This window comes from Triticum urartu, chromosome 7 (assembly GCF_003073215.2).
Source record: "Triticum urartu cultivar G1812 chromosome 7, Tu2.1, whole genome shotgun sequence".
In the NCBI taxonomy this organism is placed as follows: domain Eukaryota; kingdom Viridiplantae; phylum Streptophyta; class Magnoliopsida; order Poales; family Poaceae; genus Triticum; species Triticum urartu.
Window position 1 is genome coordinate 81,124,940 of NC_053028.1, and position 18,286 is coordinate 81,143,225.

Genomic DNA, 18,286 nt, shown 5'->3' on the forward strand with positions numbered 1-18,286 from the left:
GTTAGAGGATAGAGTTAGATTCTAACCTTGAACTAACCCTAGACTAACTCTAACCAAAGAGCTGTTTGGATGGTAGGGTTAGATTGACAATAAATATTCTTTCTCAACCATTTGACTACTTTGGACCATGTTTGAATGAGAGGGATAACTTTTTTTACTATTTTTTCTAGTGGGCCTTTGTATGAATTTGGTCAACTTAAGCAGAGTTGATTTGACTTGGTACAAACGTACTAGAACTTGAATTATTATTTTGATGAAACACAGGGAGTACGTGAGAGGGTGGCCTCACTTGACGCGGACACCAGGCCGCACCACAGAGACCCCGGACGCAGAAACCCAGACCCAAGGAAGGAACCGATGAGCTGAGGTCAGGTATCCCAAGCCCACACTCAACCGAAAGCCAGCATAAATGCAACCCCCTCCCTCCCTCCGCAGCACAGCACAGACTCCCAGAGGCAGAGGCGGCAGGCAGAAGAGGAAAACCAAACAGTCCATCCGGCCCGCTAGCTGACACGCCACCCCCGCACGGCCGCGGGTACCCGAGCCGAGGCGAGGAGAAAAAAGTTGGTTTGCGCCAAAAAACAAACGGCGCCCGAAGCGGGCAAGCAGCGGGCGGGCGCAAGCAAGCGCGAGGCAGGCCACCAGTCCACCACCCGCGCCGCGGCAGCGCAGCAGCAGCGCGGCATGGGCGCAACACTAAAAAGAAGCGACGCCACCTCCTCCCCCCCTCTCTCCCCTCCTCCTCCCCCGCTCCCCACTCCTCTCTCCTCCCGCTCCGTGGCGAGCTGCCGCGGGGTCCCGGCGTGATCTGGCGGTGGAAGGTGGCGGGGCGGGACATGGAGGAGCGGCGGGACGAGGGGTTTGGAGGGGGCGGGGCGGTGCGGGAGCTGGTGCTGATGCAGCAGGAGCGGCGGCGCCGGCGGGAGGAGGAGGAGGAGGAGGTGCGGCGCCAGATGTTCGGGGGAGGCGCCGCGTTCCACGCTGCGGCGGCCGCGGCCGCGCTGGGCCAGCAGCACCAGCACCAGCAGGCGGAGTACGGCGAGCTCGGGGGCGGCGCGTTCTACGAGAGCGAGGCGGGCGGGTCGTCGGAGCCCGAGCCGCACGGGGCGTCCGACCGCCCGCGCGGGGGCGGGGGGTCCGGCAGCAAGCGCACCCGCGCCGCCGAGGTGCACAACCTCTCCGAGAAGGTGCTGCCCCTGAGTTTCGCTCTGCTTTTTCCGCTCTTCTCGCCCTCTGCGTTTACCGGCCGCTCATTGCTTGTTTGCTTGCTTGATTGACCGGGGCGCAGCGGCGGAGGAGCAGGATCAACGAGAAGATGAAGGCGCTGCAGAGCCTGATACCCAATTCCAACAAGGTCGGCACTCGGCAGCACAGCAAAACCAGCCGTCCCCCTTTACTTTCCTTTCCTTGTCCCTGAATTTCGGGGCTGCGGAATTACTGTTCCGGAATCTGAATGCGTGTGTTCATGGGGTGGGTTGCAGACTGACAAGGCGTCGATGCTTGACGAGGCCATTGAGTATCTGAAGCAACTGCAGCTCCAGGTACAGGTCAGTAAATGCATCTCTGCATGGCTGGTTGATGTCTGAGTAGAGGCTAACTTGCTAGTAGTGCATTTATTTTAACTGATGGTCCAAACTGCAAACATTGACGTAGGGGCAAGTGCCTTACTGTGGGTGTTGTCCTTACTGATTCTTTATCCAATCGATAGTGGACTAGGGCTGGGGAAAAATTTCAGACAGCACAGCAGTGAGTGACTACTTTCTGCTCTATCGAGTGTTGTTAGCCACATCTTATACAACTGTTGATCTCCTTTGATTCACATTTGTAATGCCGATCAAAGTGTTGATATGTTAGGGCTAGTTTCCTAGTGCGGATGCACTTCGGCAAATGCCGTGCCAATTGACATTTATGCTAGCTAGCTATATTCAGTTGGTAGGTGCTGATAGTTAAACTGCACTTTTGAAATTTAAATATACAGTTCAAACTCAAGTATTAATGCAGAGTTTTTGCCCTGATCCCCCCTACAGATGCTGTCTATGAGAAACGGCGTTTACTTGAACCCATCGTATCTATCTGGAGCACTTGAGCCTGTGCAAGCATCACAAATGTTTGCAGCACTTGGTGTTAGTGGGAGAAATGTGGCGGCACCAAGCTCTGGGGCAGTAGCGCCACCTGTAAACCAAAGTTCAGGAGCTCATCATTCATTCGATCCGATGAATTCTCCTCAACAAAATCAACCACAGCCTCTTGTGTTACCAAGCTGTCCTAAAACAACCATTCCAGAGCCTCCGTTTCACTTGGAGTCGTCACAGCCCCACCTTCAATCATTTCAGTTGCCTGAATCCTCTGAGGTAACACAGGTCCCTTATTTTCGACAGATATTGTACTGAGGTTTCAGGAAGATTTTTCTCACAACATGCATTCTTATGTTTTGAAGATGATGTTGCGAGGGGATATAATGCTGAAGCATCACCTAACATCAGCTCAGGACAGAGCTGATCCATCAGGTTTGTGACAAATTATTTAACTATCTGTTGTTGCCAGCATTTTCATTTGTACCGCGGACACCACACCTTTTCATATTAATGATGACATGCCCCTTCACCCCCTTGAAGGAAACAAGATGAACTCATTAAGGCAAGAATCATCCATGTTGAACACTCATTTTGATGGATGCTCGCGTAGCAAAGAGCAGTCACATGATATGGTACCAGCAAATACACGGCATGTGTAGGTGAGTTTTTCTTGGCATGGTTGAAGAGCCAATCAGTCAAGCATATAAAAAATAATTATATATGCTGATAAGTTTTTTAAAAGGAGGATAAACATGCTTTAAGTGTGATCACATGCACAACATACCATTGCTTTTAGCCTCTCCTTTTAGACTAAGGCTGCATTTGACATCGTGATAGATTATGATAATACAACTTTTCCAACCAGATTTTGCCTATTCTGTGCTTCGGCTAACGAGGTTGTTCTTGCTTCGTGGCTACTTTCCCTCAGTAGATCGTAAAAACAGAGTTCAGCGCAACATAATTCAGCAACCACAAACTGAGCCTAAGGAGTTGGATTGTGGTCCAACCTGATTGCTAGATTAAAAGAAAATAGTTCGAACTGACGGTCTCGTTTACTGTCATGTTGTCTAGGATGTGCTTAAAACATTGATATCATAATGTGAAAAATTGTCGATACTTCAAGCTTTACCCTGGACTCCCTGTAAATATAAACACTGCGGCCAGTAATGAAACAGGTAAGATGTTTAGACATAAAGTAGTTGACTAAGAAGACTTTGGGGCTAATTCAATGGGTTCAATGACTTCAGTGAAAGCAACCTAGCCTTCAGGCAGGTGAGCTAACCAACCTAGCCCAATTTATTACTAGCGTCTCTTTAACATCATCAACTGTTTTCCCCATGCTAGTACCTGCTATGATTGCTATGTTTGATCAAAAGAACAATTATCTACCCCGTGCATTCCTATATCTTAACGAAGCATCGACAGATACTAATAACCGTTTGTTTGTCTCTAAACCCTTGTCTTTGACAGCAGCTTAGGAAGTGATCACCAGTGACACCGAAGAAGTCGGCGTGCGAAGGCAGGATGACGTGACGTAGCTCAGCGATCTAGCTACTAACCGGCAAGTCCGACAGTCAAAGCTTTGCCAATCACTGACTGATCTCTCCGTTACCGCTATATAGTTCTACTGTTAATTCTTGAAGCGGCCTGAGCGCTTCATCTTCACTTGGTAGTACTAGTAGCTAGAGAGAAGAACCCTGTAAAATATTGCTCATCTGATGCTCCTTTTTTCCAGTCAATTTGAGGGCCTCAGGACTAGCAGGTAACTAGACTAGTCTGCCATAATATGTTCTATGATGATGATGAGCAGCAGCACAGGCAGTAGCCGGTGCTCCTGGCGAATTCAGAATATATATAATCTGCCGGGAACTTTTTGAATTTTGATGCCCAAAATCGTTGCACGGTTACAAAGCGCAAAGCGACAGCAGCATGAGCGATGGACCCGGATCCTTCAGCGAAATTATACGTTTTGTTCTGGGATTCCCCGTTGGAGGACCAGCCTGAACTGAGAGCGACGTACTGTTGTGGTGGCGCGATCATGCCGGGATCGTCCTCGCGAACGTATCCTGGGTGGCGTCCCCGAAGTTGCCCATGACCTCTGCCTGGCGTCCCAGTTCGGGGGTGGTGGAGTGGAGTTGTGGTGCGCACCACCCACGAGGATACGCACGCATCATGTCTTGATGCTCACATTTCAAAGGGACCACCTATAGATTAGGCGACCGAAATTTTTGTAACTTTCGGTCCATTTCACATGGACCGTCCGCCCCTCTTTTCTTTCTCCTCCTGATAGCCGCCCCTCTTCTTCCTTCTCTCGACGCCGCCCTAACCATCTAACGTCCCCCCACCCGTGGCCGATGGGCGTTGTCGTGCATCATCAGTGGCGGATCTAGGAACAAAATTGCAAAATAATTTTTTCTATGTAAGTCAATGCTATTTTATGATTGTTTCTTCATATTACAAGGATGCTTAGAGCAAATTATACAATGTGTAGTGTAAAATTTCACAAATTTTGAATTGTGGCACCCCCAGTGTTGAGATTCTAGGTCTGCCATTGTGCATCATCTTGCCGCCCAGCCTGTGTAAGCCGTCGTCCCAACCTTCTCTTAAAACCTCAACCATGACCTCTAAATGTAGGCAATGCCGCATACAAACCTCATGAACCTGCCTCTTTCGGCCAAAACGCCACGTCGTTCCCACCTTGGATAAAACTAAGGGTTCCTTTGATTCAAAGGATTTGCATAGGAATTTTGGAGGATTAGAATCCTTAGGAATTTTTCCTATATTGGTTGTTTGATTCATAGGATTGAATCCTATCGGATTTTTTCCTAAGGAATTTTTTGTACTACTTCCCATAGGATTTCTAGCATCTAGTCAAATCTCTTTGAAAAAATCCTTCGTTTTTTTTTATGATGCAATCAAACAATCTAAGGGCGTCTTTGATTCATAGGATTGCAAAAACACAGGAATAGGAAAAACGCAGGATTGAAATGATATGTCCATGGGATCCCTATAGGATTTGAGTTTGTTTGATTGTGTTAAGGGAAAAACAAAGGATTTCTTCCAAGAGGTTTGAGTGGATGCTAGAATTCCTGTGAAATGTAGTACAAATGAATTCTTAGGAAAAAATCCTACAGGATTCAATCCTACGAATCAAATGATCAACATACGAAAAATTTCTAAGGATTCTAATCCTTCAATGATCTTATGAAAATCCTTTGAATCAAAGAGACCCTAAACTCCTATAGGATTGAGATGAGCATGACATTTCAATCCTATGTTTTTCCTATTCCCATGTTTTTACAATCCTGCGAATCAAAGAGGCCCTAAAACTTCAAAAAAAAAACGGGGAAACACTTGGGATCACCTGACGGATCCCAAGTGTGCGTTGACCTCCTCCTTTGCCCGCCTCTCTCTCTCTCACCCCCTCCCCCCCCTTCCCCCCCCCCCCCCCCCCCCCCCCTTTCCCTTTTCCCGTATTGATCTAGAGGCATTGAGGAGGTTGGGGCCTCGAAATTCTGGCCATGAAGTCGCCGCCTCTCAAGTGCCTCGACCTGACCGATTCGTTTCGCACCTAAGCAGTCGCCACGCGGTGGTGGCAGCTTCCAATCCCCTGTCTCCTCCCCTCATCTTCTTGTCCATTGCAATGGTGACGTTGACGGCCGTGAGTCGGTGATGCTTTTCGGACCAAGTCCCATGTTGAAATCGCAACAAGGGTCTTGTTGCAAAGGGGAACGGACTCTCCCCCGGTTGGATGGCTCGCGACCCGGATGATTTTTTTGAAAATGATCTGCTGGCCGACTCTTAGCACGCCCCCCTTTTTTTAACGTTGGGAGTATACATTGCCAGCTGGTTTGTTTGCCGTCTCTATTAGACACGTGAGGACAGGATAGGATTAGAGCACACACTCGCGTCGATCGACATGAGCCTGCCTAGTGGAGCTTTGACAAATCCCTTCCTGTCCCGATTGGCTCCCGAGCATCTGCTGCCCGGTGGAGCCCTGTAGCAACCTTTCCAACCCTCCAAGTGGTGAGGTGAGAGGACGGGGGAGACCGGAGGGCCACCGGGCGAGCGAATGATGGTGGTATGATCCCATTCCTGCCCCAGCCCCAGCCAGGAGCGTGCACGGAGACGTCCGGACGGCGCCATCGCCGTGTCGCGTCACCGCGATCGCACCCCCTCCATACAAAATCCCTCCACCCATCGACACCGCAACCACCTCCACCACCACCGCCCCGCCATCGCCATGCGCCCCCGCCCATGACGCCGCCCCCGTCGCCCCCGCCCCTCCTCCTCCTCACCCACCAGCTCCTCTCCGCCGTCTCCGTCCTCGTCCTCGACCTCCTCGGCCCCGCCCCCGCCCCCGACGCCGCCCGCAAGCGCAGGCGGGCCGACAGCGACGGCGCTGAGGCCGGCCCCGCGGACCTCGTCGTCGCCGTCGCCCCGCCTCCGGCTCCGGCTCCGCCGTCCCCGCCGCTGCCGCTGCCGCCGACGAGCCCGGACCACTACCCGCTGGCCTTCCGCGTGTCCGCGCCCACCTTCCACTACCTCTCGGGCCTGCTCGACCCGCTGCTCTCCCACCCCTCGCTCCCGTGCCCGACCCTCCTCGCGCTCGCCCTCGCGCGCCTCGCCTCCGGCCTCCCCTACCCGGCGCTCGCCGCGCTCTTCCGCGTCCCGCCCTCCGCGCCGCGGGCCGCCTCCCGCCGCCTCCGCCGCGTCCTCCTCGCCAACTTCCGCTTCTGGCTCGCCTTCCCCTCCGATCCGGCCGGCGCCTCCTCCTCCCCGCTCCCCTCCTGCCGCGGCGCGCTCGCCTGCGCGCGATTCGCCGGCCCGGGCGGGCCCCTCGCCGCGCAGCTCGTCGCCGGCGCCTCCTCCCGCATCCTCTCCCTCGCCGCCGGCTTCCGCGGCGACCGCGCCGACATCGAGGTGCTCAGGCTCTCCTCTCTCTACCAGGAGCTGGAGCAGGGGAAGCTACTCAACCCCGCGCAGTACCTGGTCGCAGATGGGAACGGGTACCCGCTCCTGCGCTGGCTCATGGTGCCCTTCGAGGGGCCTGTTGTCCCCGGCTCGCCGGAGGCCCATTTCAACACTGCCCACAAGGCAATGTGCCGCCCGGCGAGGCGCGCCGTCCGGAGCCTGATGGGGTGGGGCGCCATCGCGCGGCTCCACGAGGAGGAGAGCCCTCGCGCCGCCGTGACCTGCATTGGGACGTGCGCGATGCTCCACAACGTGCTGCTGGCGAGGGAGGATTACTCTGCGTTGGCGCCGGAGGAGGGGGAGGAAGAAGCAGAGACTGATTTGGGGGCAATGCAGAGCCGGAGAGATCATGCCGCAGAGGAAGGGTTCAAGGTTGATATGCGGGCAGTGGCGCTGCGGAGCGCATTGGCAGCAACGATGAATGATTGGCGGACGCCGGCCTAGCACCGGTGAACTGCTGATTGTTTAACAGGTCCTGTCATTGTTCATTCTTTTGGATCATATATAGCTTTGTATAGTGGTGAGTATTCTGTTACATTGGGTTCATTAATCTGTTGGCTGCTCAATAAATCAAGTAATAAACTGGCTAGATTGGTCCAACCTGGTACAATTCATGTTAGATTCGATATATTTCTGTTTGCTATCGATCTAGCTCATAAGGATCAAGGATTTCTTCTTCAAACTGCTGGAAGTAGATAGATGTGTTGTATAGACTTAAACATCCAAACAGATAGGCAAATGAAATACTCCTACTACATAGTAGTTAGGTATTGATAGAAATCTGTAGAGTTGCTACATATGGCAGGGATAAGGGCAACTTGTCTGTGCAACATCACAGAATATTATTCTTACACACATCAGCTAGATGTAGCAGTAGTAAATACAGTATTGAACATTATTCCACAAGTGAAAGCAGAGTTTCGACCACATGGCTCATGCTCGGTCTTCTGCTCCTCTCTTCTTCCACACATGATACTGCTATCTTAAGCATCATGAGTGCTTCTGAATGGTTGAATTCTCCATCCAGTCTGTAGTCGACGAACTCCAGAATCCACGACTGATCTTCACCTGCAAGTTTCTCTTTAAGAATTTCAGTAGAACATCTAACAGCCATTTCCACTTCCTCCTTACCCTCAACCATCCAACTGGAAACCCGAATCCCCCTCACTAACTCAAGAAGCACTACTCCATAGCTGTAAACATCGGCCTTGCCAGTGATTGGAAGATTGAGAGCCCATTCTGGTGCAATGTAGCCTCTAGTCCCGTGCACTCTTGACAACATTTGTGCGCTTGATCCTCGTTGCAGTAGCTTCACCAGTCCAAAATCTGCAATCTTGGGCTCAAAGTCTTTGTCTAACAATATGTTCTCTGGCTTGACATCACAATGCACAATCCATTCAAGACACTCATGGTGGAGATAGGCCAGTCCTTTCGCCACCCCAACTGCAATATTGTACCTTTGGCCCCATTGGAGCACAGGAGATAGGCTCTGGTAATCAAACAGAACTGTGGCTAAAGAACTATTCTCAATGAACTCAGAAACCAAGAGCTTGCATGTCTTCTCGACACAAAACCCCCAGATTCTGACCAGATTCATATGATAAATTCTGCCTATGACACTTAACTCGGACCTGAACTCCTGCTCTCCTTGGATCACATCATTTAGCTTCTTCACGGCAACCTTCCTTTCATCATCGAGGACTCCCTTATAAACTGCTCCTGACCCACCACTACCTAGCTCTTCTTGGAAGCAATTTGTTGCCTTCTGTAACTCCCTGTAGCTAAATATTCGGAACTGGCTGGAAATTATCGTGTAACCTTCATCTATAATCTCTGGTCTTCCCTCCCATTTGTGAACGACCCAACACCCGGCGATGATTAATATAACTTCAATGAAAAGCAGTGTTAATGCAGAAGAAAGGAAGTAGCCAAACTTGAACTTGGAAGAGCTGTCCTGGAACATCTGTGATGAACTGTCTGCCTCTTTTTCATGAACTCTGCATGTGTGAGCTAGTGTAGAAGTCAATTTGGGCGAAGACAGCAACCTCCTGGGAAGTTTCAGATAAACGTCGTTGGGAGGATATGCAAAGCTCTGGCCGTTTAAAAGGTAGACCTTTGTATAACATGTGCCTTCTCCCTGACGGTAAGCAAAAGCTTTGCAATCAGCATTGTCCAAGCACATACGTCTGCACTGCAGAATTGACACCTGCTGCACATAGATCGAATCATATCCATAGAAGTCAGTTTCAGCGAGCTTTTTGAATGAGAAATCCTGGGTGGCCGTGCTGTTTGCCTTGTGTCTTCTTCTGTTGTCCCAGTTGGCTGTCTTGTTTACATTGGGCGTGCACCCTTTGCTCCAGTCGCTTGCATCAACCACCTCGAAACCTTCAAGGCAAGAGCACTCGAGCTTCGGTAGGTATTTGCAGATGCTGTTTTTGCCACACAGCCCATGTATGTCGCAGACTCGGCGGAATGCCATCCAAGAGACCGACCAATCTCCGCTTGTCGCGTCTAGGCTATACAGCCTAAGGTTGCCATCATAATCCAGAGTCAACCTCCTCATAACCTGATCACCAAGATCAGAAGCTTCAAATGTAAAGTTGTCGCTCGCGACAAACTTGCCCGTCTGTTCAAGAACAGCATACCGGCTGCTGTTATAAGTAGTCCTTCCATTTACCCACGGATGGTTGAAAGGGGCAGGCCAATATATGCTACTGATGTCAGGGCCGTTGTAGATGAGCCTTAGCTCATTGTCGCTGTCAAAGTATAATGTATAGAAACCTGAATAGAGCAAGCCCCTGGCAGATGCAGATACCAGCTTTATGTTCCGAGTCATCGGCTGCGACGGCAGAAGCGTGTCTGTCGGTGAGTCGAAGCTTGTCCAGAGGCTCCGACCGTCTGGATCCACGATGATAAGGTTGCCGCTGTCGAGAAGCTCTGCACGGCTGGCACGAGTCGCGGTCGTGTTGGTGCTCCAGACGGCCGTGCCATCGTAGTCGAGCAGGGCCATGCTCCCGTCCTTTCGGAAGGCGAGCCTGGACCCTCTGCCGTTCACCGGCGCGTCGCGGTTGGCCGTCCACGCGATGGTCTTCGCCGACGAGCCGTTGAACCAGATGGAGAAGACAAAGGCGTTGGTGGCCACCTTGTAGAAGCCGCAGGCGAAGAGGCCGTTGGGCGACGCAAGGATGGTGGTGGTGTTGGCGGCGACGGCGGTGCCGTCCTCGATGAACACCGATGAATCTCTCTGGAGGTAGCTGGTGCCATGAGTATGGTGATCCTTGGCGAGAGCAACGGGGATCAGCAAGAGAAGGAGTGAGATGGATGTGCTGGAAACGTAGGCAGCTCTGGTGGCCGCCATGGCAACCATCTTGGTTCTGCTTTCTTCTCTTCTCATGCATCCAGTGGTACAGCCATGTGTCTATGTATATATCACATACATGTGTGGCCCGCAGGGCCCGGGTTCACATGGCACCATGAATCCATTGCGAAGCCGCTATAGGTCACGACTCATGAGAGGGTTGGAGAGGGACTGGACTCCAGGACGGGCATTCTGAATAGTGAGCATCTACAACCGGACATCATATCCGTCCCAACAAACGCCCGGAAGGGCTGCCCGGTCACTGTCTAGACGAGAAAATGCGACCGGACTAACATTTTCATAACTCAAGATCATGTACATTGCTATACCGTAGGCTACAGGTTAGACACATTGACTTGACCGGTTGACTGCTACTTACTGTGGTTCAGTCCAGTCCGTGTAGCACGGCAATGCTGACCGCTAAGCTTCAGTTGCTCTGAAATGTCGCTCGGCATTATTGGAGGTGGTTTAAGCGGGTGTCCAAGACGGCAAGTAGTGCCACTCTGTCGCTCCTGGCCAACGATAATGTCGTGGTAATGTGTAGTGCTAGCCTTGTAACAGGGGCCGCTTGCAGAGAGAGCACGCAGCTTGGTTGGCAGTGGTCAAGATTTTATCTGACGATAACAGCAACAACTCTAGACGTTCCGTTGCGCTGGACAGCAGGCTCTTGAGATATGGCCGCCGTCCCCGTGTCATGGCGAGTTGGTCGTTCTGGCATGGCCGCTCGACCAAATGGGCGTTCACGGACAAGGCTTGTCTCATGTTAGCTGGACTATAGTGACGGTGATGGAGATATCTGCTTGTTGAGGCACTGGAATGGCTCTTGTAAATTCCATGCTCATGCCGGTGGCAGCTTTACCGAACGCTACGTTCAATTCCTGGTAATCTTGATTCGCTGCGCGAAAGATAGAGCGAGGACCAAACCAGAAAATTCCATCTAGGATTCTTGCTAGGCCAGGGACCAAAGTTTAATTTTGCAGAATTGGCAGGGGCCGCGCGAACGCGTACCCCCTCTACCACAAATTATGACGTCCACTCTCCCGCTTGGGGAGATGGTAAGCCAGCGCACCCACCATGTGCAATGTGGGCCACTAGCCTAGGCCACGGGTCTTCCTGATCACTCGTCGACCCCGTCCAGGTAAGTATGGAACAACGTCGCACCTGCCTCTCCTCTTATAGCCTGCTCTCCCGCTCCATCCTCCTCGGCTGGGCGAGGTGGGACTAAAACAACCGAAGCGCAGCAGCAGCAGCCACGGTCACGAGCGAGCGGAACGCGGGAGTCACGGGAGCGCTGTCTAGCTTCATGGGCTTTGCGTTCGCTTTATCTGGGCCTCGTGGCAGGACGAGCGTTGGGCTTCGGCCCAGAGCGCCGTCGCGGCTTTTTGCTTCTCCTCGTGTGCTCGTATGCATGATCGAGACTGGACCATGTGTTGGATTGGACTGTCATGGCACGTACTGCGTTGCAAATAGTAAAATAAAAAAGACATAAATTGCTTGACAGAGGTGTCTGGACGCTGGACCAAAAACACACGAAATTTGAGATTATGTGCTATGTAAACGGACAAAGTTAAAAGTCGAATGATCAAGGTTGAACGGAGAACCCAGGAGAGAGAAAGAGAGAATTTGCATTAAAATTCTCAAAAGAAATTTTCAGTAGGTGTAACTCATGCTTGGAATTGCAAGTCTGACCCTCACAACATGTTGCCTTTTGTTGCTGGAACTTTGAATGTCTTGTTCCATCGTAGAGTAGAATGATAATAAGAGTCGACTACCATATTTTTCAGATGGTTATAGATCGAAGGAAGCCTTGAATGTGTTGGATTTTAATTTCTAAGAAAACATAGACAATACATTGGTGCAAATTTCCAAATATAGTCTTACTGCATGAGTGCACACATGGCAACGAACGAAACATAAGCGGACATAATGATCAAATCGTGCCAAGCTTAATTTGAGCACCATGCATCGGACGCGAAAATGTCACATTATGCGGTGCATGAGTGTATGCCTGTGCGAGGCTGAACTCAAAATGTCGAAGAATCATACACATTGCCAAGCTTGGCCTCAAGAAGCGCAAGTTGGTGGCCAATGCAGACCCGTGGCCCCCAACCGTTGGCTTGATTTCCTCTACATCAGTCTCATCATCCCAAATTAGATCATCCGTTTCCTCATCCCGAAGATTCAGACTTTCCAGGAGTTTTGCCTTTTCCTTCGGCTCACGACCGCTCAAAGATCTGCCGCTTCCACCAATTCAGGCAATTGTAGCTATGGCCAGAAACATCGGTCAAAACCCTAGCCCGCGCACTCGTTGTTCCCCGGGAAGACCTGAGGGGGTGTAGGAGGCAGACGGGGAAGGAGAAAGCTTCCCGGTTTGCGGGATCAAATCGTCAACGATGGGAAACTCACGATGGCGATGTCGTCGGAGGACTGGAGAACCCTAGTCGTAAGACCTAGGGGGAAAACTCCATACACGATGGTTGTCTTCCCTTTATGACCTCTTTAATTGTCATTCCCGGGATGGATTGACTATTCACTACTGGAATCAGGATCTTTGCTGTCAGCCGTCTCTTTGCCGTCTGCTAGCTGATGGCAAAGAAGGCCTTTGCCATCAGCTTACAGAAAACTGACAGCAAAGATAATGTTTACCGTCAGCCATCTCTTTGCCGTCCGCTAGAAGCTTTGTTGTCAACTAGCGGACGATAAAGAGGGAGGGTGGCCCACTAACAAGAGCCACCTAACGGCCACTTTCTTTGTCGTTCGCTAGCAGACGGCAAAGAAAGTGGCCAAACTAACGTCCGTTAGCTGGCTCTTTGTCGTCTGCTAGCAGACGACAAAGAACCGTGCCCTAACTAAAAAGCCAACGCCCGCGCCCCATCCCTTTCTCTGTCTCCTCTCTCTCTCCGCCCCGTGCTCAAGTCGCCGCCGCCCCGCGCCATCCCCGGCCCATCGCCGGCCGCCTCGCCCCCGTGCCGTCGCCGCCCCGCGCCACCCCGGCGACCCCCTCCTCCGCCCCGCACCACCCCCGTCGCCGCCCCGCCCCGCCCCCGTGCCCGAGCCGCCGTCGCCCTGTGCCACCCCCAGCCCGTCGTCGACCGCCCCGCCCCCATGCCCAAGCCGCCCCCGGCGACCCCCTCCTCCGCCCCGCGCCACCTCCGTCGTCGCGCCGCTCCGCCCTGCCCCCATGCCCGAGCCGCCGCCGCCCCGCGCCACCCCCGTCGCCGCGGCGCCCCCTCCTCCATCACCGGAGACGCCCCGCCGCTCCGGCGCCCCCTCCTCCACCCCAGCCGCCCCGGCGCCCCTCCCCTCCACCACCGCGTCCGCCCCGCCGCTCCGGCGCCCCCTCCTCCGCCCCGGTCGCCCCGGCACCCCTCTCCTCCACCCCCGCAGCCGCCCCGCCGCTCCGGCGACCCCTGCTCCGGTGAGACCTTGTATTTTTTCCTGTTTTTTTAGATTTAGTTTAGCTTTAGTTTAATTTAAGCTTGGTTTAGTTTAGGTATACCAAATATAATGGGACAAAAGTTATCTTGTGGGGAACCAACAACAAGAAAATCAGCAGGATATTTAACTTTCCGACACAAGACTTCAACATCTCTAACAATCCCAACTGGTGAAATAGTATCTCTATTGGCAAGCTTAATTGTAACATCAATCTCTTCTATCTCAGCGGGTGCAATATCATGCATAATTACTTTATATAGAGAATGAGGTATTGCACTTGCACTAGCACCCATATCACATAAGCCATGATAGCAATGATCTCTTATTTTAACAGAAATAACATGCATGCCTACAACATGTCTATGTTTATTTTTAGTATCGGGTCTAGCAATTCTAGTAGATTCATCACAGAAGTAAATAACATGCCCATCAATATTATCGGCCAAGAGATCTTTAACCATAGCAACACTAGGTTCAACTTTAATTTTCTCAGAGGGAGTAGGTGTTCTAGTGTTACTCTTACGAACCATAGTTGAAGTTTTAGCATGATCCTTTATTCTAAGAGGGAAAGGTGGTTTCTCAATATAAGCAGTGGGAACAACAGGATCATTATAAGTGATAGTCTTTTCTTCAACTTTAATAGGTGCAACTACTTTTACTTCAATGGGAGGATTATATTTAAAACACTTCTCCTTAGGGAGATCAACATGAGTAGCAAAGGATTCACAGAAAGAAGCTACTATCTCAAAGTCAAGTCCATATTTAGTGCTAAATTCATGGAAAGCATCGGTATCCATAAAAGATTTAACACAATCAAACTTAGGTGTTATACTTGATTCCTTACATTCGTCGAGGTCCCAATCTTCAGAGTTGCGATTAATTATTTCCAATAAATCCCATTTGAATTCAATAGTCTTCATCATAAAAGAACCAGTATAAGAAGTATTGAGCATGGGGCGATTACTGAGAGAGAGCCGAGCATAATTTTTTTGAATAATCATTTCTTTTGAGAGCTCATGATTGGGGCATGAATATAACATTGACTTAAGCCTCCCCCAAGCTTGAGCGATGCTTTCACCTTCACGAGGCCAAAAATTATATATATATAATTACGATCACGATGAACCAGATGCATAGGATAAAACTTCTGATGAAATTCCAATTTCAATCGTTGATAGTTCCATGATCCAATATCATCACATAGCCTAAACCATCTCATCATATCATAGTACAGTTACTAATCACTTTTTGTATTTATGCAAACAGGGGTGCTCAGCTTGATTTCAATGGGAAATGCACAAAATATTCACGAATACATCGAATATTCTCGAATCATTCATTTCCACCACAAGAAAGGAGGTGCCGATATGTTCAAGGCGTTGCAACATATAAAGGCAAAATCATACAAGCTACGCACGAATTTGATTGATTTTGGTGGAACTACACAAAAAGAACATCTGGTTTATTTAGCACGAGGTGCCATGTCAATGTTCGAACTGACGGCGAACCCTGCCCATTCCACAATCGTAGGCATTTGATATTTTGGAATGGGAAAACCTTGTCAAAGTTTGCTCATTGATGTACGCAAAACAACACGCATTTGACATTTTGGAATGGGACAACCTTGTCAAATTTGGCTCATTGATGTTAGCAAGAAGACATGCGTTTGATATTTTTGAATGGGACGCCCTTTGCTGTTAGCAGCATCTATCGATTTTTCTTTATTCTTTAGTTGTGAAGTAAATATTGGCTCTAACATGTGAATCGCTGAGATGCATAATTATCGATTGTTTCGAATGTTCTCTATGAATTGCCAGGCCTGTGTGTTGATTGCAATGTACAGGGACGCTAAATTTTGTACTCCCTTTGTTCCTTTTTACTTAGCATATTAGATTTCTTTCAAGTCCGTTGATTTTACATTGTGAATGTTGATACTTTTCTGTAAGATTGGTCAAAGTAGAGATACTTTGACTTCAGACAAAACTTATATGCAGACTAAAAAGGACCGGAGGGAGTACATGTGAAACTGTTGCAAACGAGGTGATCACCTGGGAATAATGCTAGTACGTATTGTTTTGCATGTTCATCCAATGCCAGTGATACAAGAACTAAAACAAATCAAACTAAATTCATTCATACACTGCCGGATTTCATTACATTTGATACATTCTTCAACTAAAAAGGGGTGCGCTGGAGGTATAATTAATTAACCATAGCACCCGTGTCCAGCTGAGCCGAACAAAAGCTTCTTCTCCAGTGGACTGAGCTTCAGTGACATAACAGCAGGTGCAGTTGCGTCACTTACATGTAGGCCAGATGCCTCTTGGGCCCACATGCCAGTGAACCAACTGCACCTGCAGTTAAGTAACTGAAGCAGCATCCTTCTCCAACATAGCTCTCCCACTCCACGTCGCCGCCAAGAAGCTAATCGGCCGTCAATGGTCAACCTGCCTAGCTTGGCTTCAACCGGAGGGTAGCAGCGGTGGCCTTACTTGGACCCGAACGACGGAGACCTACCATGTTCTACTCTTTCTCGTTTTTTATGTGGCGCGGCCTTGTTGGCAGCGGGACGGGGCCTCGACGGAGCCGGCGATGTCCTCTGTCTCGTTGCCGGCGGGGCGGCGCCTCAGCGGAGCGGGGGAAATCCTCCCCCTCGTTACCGAGAGGGTGGGGCCTCAGCTGAGCCGGCAATGTCCTCTGCCTCGTTGTTGGCGGGCGGGGCTTCGGCGGAGCCGGCGGTGTCCTCTGCCTCATTGTTGGCGGGGCGGGGCCTCCGCGGAGCCGGCGGTGTCCTCTGCCTCGTTGTTGGCGCCGCGGGGCCTCGGCGGAGCAGGGCCTCGTCGACGCCAGCGGAGGGGGACTCGTCGGAGCCGGCATTGTCCTCTGCCTCGTCCTCGGTCTCGCCAAAGAGTGCCTCGCCCGCTTCATCGCCCTCTTTGTAGGCGGCCGCAGCCTCCGCCACCCGCATGCGGTACCGCCAGCGCTCGAGGCGGCCCTTGCGGGTGGAGCGGTACGAGTCAAGCAACGCCTCCTGCTCTGGCCGCTCCACAGCGATCTGCTCCTCCGCCTACAAGTGCTCCTGGAGGAGATGGTGGTTGTAGGCGGCGTAGGCCTACGCCTCCCGGAACTACTCCTGACGCTTCTGCCTCACCGTGTCCATGTATTGGGAACGGGCCTCACCGATGGTCATGGTGCAATGCACCGGCGAGGTTGGCGCGCAGGAGGGGGTTGGTGCCGGATCATCAACTACCATGTTCTCCATTGGGACGTCGTCGTCCTCCGGCTGCCTGCCGGCCAGCCAATCGGCAGCAATGGCTACCATCTCCTTGTGGTCTGTCGTTCGCCCGTCCCAAAGAGCGCTGGAGCGCGAGGAAGCCATGGTGGGAGTAGTGGTGTGGATAGGAGAAATGGAACGGAGGCGGATGACTACGGCTATGGCCGGCGCAGCAGTTTATATAGCAATGGTGGGCGGCGGAGGGATGGACGTGTGGCGCCGGAGTAGCCGCCTCAGCAACCGCGTATCATTAATGTGGGCGGCAGACAGACGGACGACACTTGTGTCGTTTGAAGGTGGAGCAATCGCCTGCACCAGGAAGCGGGGCAGGCGGCGCTAACCGTTTCGGGCGGAAAGCGCGCGCGGGCGAGGGAGGTGGTCTGGGTGGGCTAGGGTAGTCAGACTCGTGCTTGGCAACAGGTCGGTCCAGCAGATGGGACGTGCTGACTCGCCAGCGAGCTCGCCGAGCTGAGCGACGACAATCAGACGATGAACGTAGCTTCCGACCATGAGTCGGCGCCATTGTCCAAGCCGATTCATGTCGTGTTCACCATAGAGCAGGTGCGGCCCACTTCGACACCCTAATGGCAGAAGAGCTACCAGCGCAGGAGGAGCTGTGCTTCAACCTCCATCTCCTCAACGAGCACCAGTGAATAAGCGAACGACAACGCCGTCGCGTACATGTGGCCCTATGATCCCGGCTTCCCGAATGAGCAGCGGACACTGTATCAGACCATCCGTAGGGCCCGCGAGGCCCTCTCCATCGTCCTTCGAGTTGTTGCGCTCGCCGTGGCGCCACCGTCTCGCGTTGTCAACATGGTCAACGGCACGAGGAATGAGGAGATGACTTTACTTGGAGAGGATGACAGTGGGGATCCACCAGGGCCATAGCCGCACGTACACAAGTGCCTCCTTATTATATATAACTGTAATATTTTTTGCTTCCTCCTTGTTTCCTGACATCATGGTCCCACACCATTGTCAACCTATGTAGTCAATAAACGAGAGAATTGTGCAAGGAGCGGCCGACAGCTGGGACCAAGCAGCTCGACCAGTATTTGTGTTTTTGAGGTGTGAGCACTGCAGAGTTTCACTTGAGCGATGTTTTCGTTATTGTTCAGAGGAGAGCAGGGTATTAACTAGGCGGGCTGTGGCCCATCTAGCCCA

General features: G+C 51.6%; 2 protein-coding genes, 1 non-coding gene and 1 pseudogene across 5 annotated transcripts; 2 read left to right on the forward strand and 2 right to left on the reverse strand.

Annotated features, from left to right (window-relative positions):
- The first annotated feature begins 451 nt into the window (after positions 1–451).
- LOC125524448 (transcription factor PIF3-like) lies at positions 452–3,953 on the forward strand. 3 transcript variants are annotated; one of them, XM_048689502.1, is made up of 7 exons: positions 452–1,187; positions 1,289–1,354; positions 1,482–1,547; positions 2,028–2,351; positions 2,438–2,507; positions 2,616–2,734; positions 3,546–3,953. In XM_048689502.1, exons 1-6 carry the CDS (start codon positions 837–839, stop codon positions 2,732–2,734), a joined length of 996 nt encoding a protein of 331 aa, XP_048545459.1. In that variant the 5' UTR covers positions 452–836; the 3' UTR covers positions 3,546–3,953. The 3 variants fall into 3 exon arrangements, with proteins under 3 accessions (XP_048545459.1, XP_048545460.1, XP_048545461.1); XM_048689503.1 differs by having other exon boundaries at positions 3,549–3,953; XM_048689504.1 differs by having other exon boundaries at positions 1,482–1,541.
- A 2,041-nt stretch (positions 3,954–5,994) lies between these two features.
- LOC125518422 lies at positions 5,995–7,649 on the forward strand (annotated as a pseudogene).
- A 134-nt stretch (positions 7,650–7,783) lies between these two features.
- On the reverse strand, positions 7,784–13,300 carry LOC125520807 (putative receptor protein kinase ZmPK1). Its single transcript, XM_048685834.1, has one exon. The coding sequence runs from the start codon at positions 10,441–10,443 to the stop codon at positions 7,945–7,947; it is 2,499 nt and encodes an 832-aa protein (XP_048541791.1). The 5' UTR covers positions 10,444–13,300; the 3' UTR covers positions 7,784–7,944.
- LOC125526179 lies at positions 11,393–11,553 on the reverse strand. Its single transcript, XR_007291594.1, has one exon. It is a non-coding gene; the product is annotated as a U1 spliceosomal RNA (small nuclear RNA).
- Positions 13,301–18,286: the final 4,986 nt, after the last annotated feature.